This window comes from Gavialis gangeticus, unplaced genomic scaffold (genome assembly GCF_001723915.1).
Source record: "Gavialis gangeticus isolate Ggan-Ray unplaced genomic scaffold, GavGan_comp1, whole genome shotgun sequence".
Taxonomy (NCBI): domain Eukaryota; kingdom Metazoa; phylum Chordata; order Crocodylia; family Gavialidae; genus Gavialis; species Gavialis gangeticus.
In genome coordinates, this window is record NW_017729024.1 from 89,938,267 (window position 1) to 89,945,390 (window position 7,124).

General features: G+C 41.8%; 1 protein-coding gene across 5 annotated transcripts in view; it reads right to left on the reverse strand.

Annotated features, from left to right (window-relative positions):
- The window catches only part of LOC109297545, a 186,991-nt gene that overhangs the window by 69,557 nt on the left and 110,310 nt on the right, over positions 1-7,124 (reverse strand). For 2 of the 5 annotated variants that reach the window (XM_019517362.1, XM_019517363.1), the window contains exon 2: positions 2,633-2,741. The exons of 2 other annotated variants lie outside the window; for them this stretch is intronic. In XM_019517362.1, the coding sequence (XP_019372907.1) occupies positions 2,633-2,741 (109 nt within the window). Of the gene's footprint in view, positions 1-48; positions 953-2,632; positions 2,742-7,124 lie in introns of those variants that run through there. One more of the 5 variants, XM_019517365.1, reaches the window with a different exon arrangement.

Genomic DNA, 7,124 nt, shown 5'->3' on the forward strand with positions numbered 1-7,124 from the left:
GTCCAATCTCCTCTTAAATACTTCCAAGGAAGGGGGTTAAGGTCCAAAGCATTTCAAACCAGAATGGCAGGCTAGAGCTCCACCCATGCAGCTTTTTGGGCACATCCCTCTGAAGTCTTTAAAACAACAAAAAACCCAGCACTCCACAGAGTTCCAGCATTTGTATCTTGAGGAAGTTGGTTCTGTCATATTCAGTCCTATTTCCCAAGTTTCTTTGTGCAATCCTGATGCAGAGAGAACAGTTTTTCTGCATTTTAGAAAAGAAAATGTTGATTTGTTTTTCAGGGCATCAGGAGAATGTGCTCCAGTTACATCTATAGATTCTCTCTGCTGTTCTGTGGATTGACTGAGAATTTGTCCATGCTTTGCTGTGACGACGGAAGGTATCATTCAACTGGAACCTTAATTAAAAAATAAAATAGTCACTTGAAAACTTAGAGTAAGTTCCATAGCCTGCTATTAGGGGAAAATGCCTTTCCTCCAAGGTTTAGTGAATGGTTTTGGGGATTTTTATGGGGCATCTGTAAAGTAAGCTAGCAACCTTCCCTCACCTTCTTTAATTTCAGTTCAGGTTCTGTTTGTCTGCAGATCCACTACTGTGCAGCCTACACTGTCGCTGAGAATCTGGCCCTCAGCAATGAGGTTTCATGGAGCTGTGAGGGACCAGGAGTAGGAGGGTTGCAGGAAACAGAAGTGCCTATATAAGCTATAAAGCTGTTATGAACAAGAGAGGAGTTTTGGGGTTTTGTTTTAATTTGGCTGTTTTTACTGTAACTTCTTTTCATTCACTGTTTTCTTTTCCACAGTCAGCACCACTTCTGCCAGCAATCGTCCCTGTGAAATGCTTCTGATTACAGTTGGCGTCAGCAAATGCACTGTCTCCAGTCTCTGTGTAGTGTTTCCAGAAATGTGTTAGCATGCATGGAGGACTAATGGATCAAAAATGCGTGGTCTGAAAATAGTCCAAAAAACAAAGAGCTGTTGCAACCTGCTATTTCATTCACTTTAACAAAGACTGCTAACAACAAGGCACTAAACCCCTGCCTTTTACTGTCTACATTAGCATTTGCTTTTATATACGCGCACACACACACGCACACACATTTCTTAAACAAGATTACAGAAAGGATTTCCACAGGCACATCATTTCATGCCCCAAGTCACAGTTCAACAAATGGCAACAACAGAGGGTCTAATATTCATCCTGTGTTACTATTTGTATTTGTGGTAGCAAACACAAAACTTCAGGGTCCTGTTCCCATGGTGTCAAGTGTTCTCCAGATTCACAGGAAGACATGGTTTCTGACGTGTTCAAAATTTAACCAAGAATCAGGCATGATAAGAAAGTGGGACTCGGGGAATGGAGTTGGTCTCAGAGAATTAGATTCTGTTTTTGACTCTCTATCTGGTACTAGGATCTCTCAGAGACAGGTCACTGAGCAAGTGGATCCTAGTTGGGAGGGGACAAAGGTAACAGAAACTCATCTGGTTACTTTAGCTGTTGCAAAGCCTGAAGAATCCAAATCACCAGTATGGTATACAAAATGTCTGTAAATCAGTTGTTTAGGTTGGAAAACAACCAGGAACATCACTGGTTGACTGATCTTGCTGTACATCAACAGGTGGCTTGATGTGGCATTTGAATGAGTAGAAAATAGTTGCCTTATGGATTATTTCTAGGCATTCTGTGCATTAAGAAAGAAAGTGCAGAGACCCTAATGGGAGAAGCAGACATCTGGGTGCTTAAGTCTTTATTCAGTGACAGTGTAAAGGAAGCAAGGTATGATGGAAGAGACAAAAGCAGGCAAGCAGGGAGAGGTGGAATGATGGCCTAGAAAGTGAGAAAAAATGTGAATCTAATGTAAGGAAAGATGTAGAGTCAGTGGAGCAATTCCAGGAGCCAGAATGATTATCTTAGCATTTTTGATGGATAGAAAAGCCTTGGTGTGTGTGTGTGTGTGTGTGTGTTGGAAAGGGAGAAGGGGGCCCTTCGTAGTATGTTCTGAAGGAATGGCTATTGGCCATAGCATCTACATTTTGCTTGCTTGGTAAATTGAACTGATCTGGTACCATGCCTTAGATTTTTTTTCCCTTCCTTACTATATGATCACTTAGTCCACAGATATTAGAGCATGTTATAAATGCACATAAATATCATTATGCCCATTTTACAGAAACAGAAACTGAGTCAAAGGGAGGTAAAATGATTTTCCCCAGGTCACAGAATTTGGAAACAGAACTGAGGACTCTTGACTTACTAAAGGCGACCATTGCAGCAATGGTATCTCACAGGTGTTTCAAAATGCCTTCCTAAAGACCAGCCCTACATGATATCCACTATGATGTTATTTTGATACCAAAAGTCAGATTCTGGCTCTCCATATTGTAGCATCCTAGAAACGCACTGCACTCAGTGCCTAGGCAGGAAGTTTTCAGAGTTTCTCTTGAGTTTCCTACTGGCTGATTGAAAGTCATTGCTAACAGGATCTGTAAAAAATGGTGTCTAGCCCCTTCCTGAAATCATGAACTAACTTTTCTGGAGAAGGGACAAAAAGACAAAAACAGTGGTGGGGAAAATGTAGACAAAATTTTAAAACAAGGAACAAAAATAAATCCAAGAAATATCCTTTACCTCCTCTGTCTCCTTCACATGTTGCTTTGGGAAAGACACCATGCCTATTTCTCTTGGCACAGGGAAGCCACTGCAATGGGGCTGTCATCCCAATTAGGGTTTGTGGGTGCTATCAAAATAAATAGATTAAATAATGACAAAAACAATTGTGTGCCATGGCAGCTGATCTGCTTCACTGGGTGAAACACACATCTACCCTTGTCCCATCCTTGATGGTGTAGGACAAGGGTGATGTGATCTCTCTGCTCAGCAGTACCCATCGCTAGGGACAGATCTGACTGAACGGCAAAAATAGGACTTTTTTCCACCCAGCCAGACCCATTCCTCTGCAATTGGGGGAACAGGTCTGGCTGACTGGGGAACCCTGACTTTCCCACTTATGGAGAGGCATCCTGAGATTTCCTGGGGTGCTTCTATGTAAGCAGAGAAAGTGGGCAGGTAATCTTGGGGCTTGAGGGACAAATATCTCATCCCTACCCTCAAGCCCTCAGATCATCTGCCTGGGGTGTCAGGAGAGTGCAAGCAGCTCAGGCTGCTTGTACTTTTCTTCCACAGAGGTACTAGATCTTTTTTGCCACAGTCAATTACTACCTTTTGTTGCACCACTGATATTCCTTTCATGTGGCATCACGAAGGGTATTGATGGCACAACAGTGGCACAAATAAGATGTCAGGCAACATCTGTTTCCACCCTCAGATTAAAAATATATGGTTGCAGTTGTTGGACACTTGTCACATCTCTGTCTTCCAAAACCCTGGTGTATATTCATTCAGCAGTTGTGCACATGCAACTCATCCTAGCTGCTACAAGAAGAATGGGGTATTTGTGTGTTATGTTTAATAACAGACATATGTATACATGAGTACATGCTTGATATACAGGATACACATGAGTATATCAAGCACAACAAATAGACATCTGCTGTCAGTGCTATAGTTCTTCTTCTTGCAAAAATGTTTGGTGGAGACCATTAACAGCAGCTTTCATCCTTCTGGGCAGATCCTTCAGAGTGTGGGGGAAATGGTACTTAAACTGTGTGGCTAAAGCAGTCCCTAGGCATCATATTTTTATACGTTCCAACCCCCCTTCTCTCCCTTCATCACCTATTTTCTTTACATTTCTTACGGTTGGAGAATGTCACTGGCCCTATCTGGTGTGTTGTGGCTACTGGACGGGATACAAAAATAGGGATATAGGATATGGTACAGGATAGGACACAAAAACAGGAAAAGGCAGCTTGCTTATATATCCCCATCTCCACCCACACTCCTTCCCTACTGTTAGGATGATTTTCAAAAAGGAACAGCTGCCATTCATTCCTCCCTGCTTGAATTCTGTAACATTCTTAAGAGACTCAAAGAGCCTGATTCTCATTGTCCTTAAGCCAGTGTAATTGGAGATAAGGCCCACAGAAAGGCACCTTTAACATGTTATTGAAATAACACTTGACTCTGCAATATTTTATTTCTCGTCCTGTACTTTTACAAATTCAGATGTGTCCCATACATGGGGTTTGCTTTATCATCATCATGAGTGACTGGTGCCTCCTGAATCTGGCAGGGCACCCGCAGAAGCTGCGGGGCACCAACCCTACTGACAGCATCAGTGTCGGCCATGCACCCCCTACCAGTTGCCTATGATCATCACTATTATTTTTATTTGGAACCTTTCTGTGCTAGCATTACATAATCAAGGTTAGGGATCTTTTGTGCAAGCATGCCCCTTACACATACAAGACAGTTCCTGCCCTAGTGGGAGATGGATATGCTATTACCTCTCATGTATCAATAGGTAAAAGAGTCACAGAGAGATTAAGTGACTTGCCTGAAATCCCACAAGAACTCTATAGTGAAGACTTTTTTATGATGCATGTTTATGTGACTGACTTGTGCCTGGCTACAGTCCAAAGCACAAGAGTGCTCCGCTTTTCAAAGTATCATCAGACTTCCTGTTTCTTTCACTCTTTCAGAGTTTTCAACAAATCAGCTAAATTCAGTTCTGTCAACTTCCGTTATCTGATACTAGCACTGAATTAAGAATATAACTCTCAGAGGTAGTCAAAGCCTGGTGCCTACAGTGAGCACCCCAACACCCTTAGATCTCCATGTGGCTACTCATTTCAAAACTCATGCCTAATAGCCTTTAACTATTGTGTGTTATTGATACTTAGTATTTTATACGTTTTGAAATACACTTTGCTAGTTACCCACACTTATTTCATGTATGTATTCTCTGGCCTCATCCAGCATACATTAACTTGCCCAGTAGCAGTAACCTGAATGATTATCACTAAGGAAGTCTTTAAGACATCTAGTTACTTTTGATACGGTAAATGCTCAAAGACATAAGTAGAAGACAGTTACACGGAAGATGTTTATATATACACACACACATATATATACACACACTCCATCTCTAATTTCCTGACACATGGAGAACAGCAACATGTGCAGCACACTTTGTATCATACGTCAACTTCAAACATAGCCCAAATCAGCCGTGGAAATGGCAGCAATTATGGTAAGCTGAAACCAAACAAACTACAGCAACTTAATAGTTTCAATGGCGGAAGAAACCCACATCACCCAGCTGCAGGAGCCGATAGGAAGACAAGCCTGAAAGCAGTTTATGGTTTACTGGCTGTCATCAGCTAGCAGCTCTGATGCTTAATATAAAGAATAATCAGTGTTTGCATCAATGGAAGTGCCCTAAAACATTTGTGTGTGGAAGGGAGTGCAGGGTCGGAAATGCACGGTGGGCAGTGGAAACGGTGGTTTGAATACATTTGCATTGCACATGTTCTCTTTACAGGTTGGAAAATAAGGCAGAGTGAAAATAAGGGTAACACTTACTATACCAGTGTGGAGACTCTTAGTATATAGAATAGAGGAGGGGAAGAAACCACAGTATCAGAGCATCACTGAGTCTTTAAGGGCTTCTAAGTCTTTCTTTATATTACCTCTTGTCTTACTGCTAAAATGAAGACGGAACAAAGGAGTATAGTTTTTGTTCACATTGCTCCTTCCTTCCTGCAGAAACTGTAAGGTGATGGCAGGGAAAAGGAGCTGGCTAGCTTGGTCTCCACCTGCTTCTGCTATTCTTGCCACTGATTGAGTCTTTCTTTGGCTGGAGTCACAGTCCATTCCCAAGAACTTCTGTCCCATGTATTTAGGGACAGGAGATGAAAACACACTAGAAGCCCAGTGCTCCCATTGTCCAGGTCTGAAAGGAGCTGGCTGGCCTGCTTTCCCGCTGCGGCATCTGTTGCAGGCATCTAATTTTGGAGTAATCTGGCAGAGCCATACTCACCTGGTGCCAAGATTTCTCTGACACCATGCTCCTAAATTGCTCTGAACTTATTAATTGCCCAAACTTCCCCCCAAAAGCCCTACCTTGGGGATCTATCTCCAAATCTGTACACTTGTACAGGGGATGCAGTCAGGGCAGTTATTGCCAAAATGAGACTCCTTTACAATTCTCATGTACACAGGCTGGAACACATAAAAGAAAGAGACATCAGTTAGTGGCTTGGGAAAAGCCTTTTTCACTCCATCCGTGCTTTTAACTCCCACTTCCTCCTAGTAACGCTGCATTTTAATTAACAGTGCCCTCCTGGACAATTGGGAAAGTCAACAACTTTTCACAGAGACCACCCCTTATTCCTTGGCCTTTCGTAATTTAAATTAAATTTAGGGAAGCAAATAGACAGTTTTGAACAAATACCTCTGCAGAGAAACTCATCAGTGCTGCATGGAATGAAGCCAAGAGTTGTACTGGCACATAGGGACTGCATAATTGGTACAGAAGCAGGTAATGTAAATGCCAGGGATACCAAACGGCAGACAAGGTTCTTTGGGTAGATGTGATTAATTTTTTCAACTATTTAGTTGGTCTTATAAAAGATTTCTTTACAAACACCCTTCACCACAGAAACCAAATCAAACTTCTTTTTTATATACAGTATTATACGTGTTTGATTCTCCACTCTACTGCTATGATTTACATCTTTGCTGTAAATCTGAAGAGGATGGTAGTAATTATTTCCTCCCACTTAGTACTCACTCTGCAGAATTGAAAGTGGCTACACCAGGTATGCGCAAAGCAGATCTGAGTCAGGCTCAGGCTGGCTACCCTGACATGATCAGCTGCTTTTTCTCTCCTAAAAAAAAAAAATCTTTTAAACTCAAACTAATTTCTGTGGTTACAAGTGACTGGCCTCTAATTTAGGTCTTGAGAGTGACTTCCATGGACGAGTGAGAGTAGCTCAGAAGACAGCTTCCTTAAACAACAGCATGAGTTCACTCCTGGACAGCAGAGAATAGTGATATTGCTACAGTGAGAGCTTCTAATAATGTGAGGAGATGAGATACTGAATTTTGGTGAGAGAGACTTTAGGAAGGTTTTAATTGTTGTTGTTGTTGTTTAATGCTGTAACCTCAAAAGCATTATAGCTCCATTAAATATTCCCCATTTTTACCTAGTATTCATATT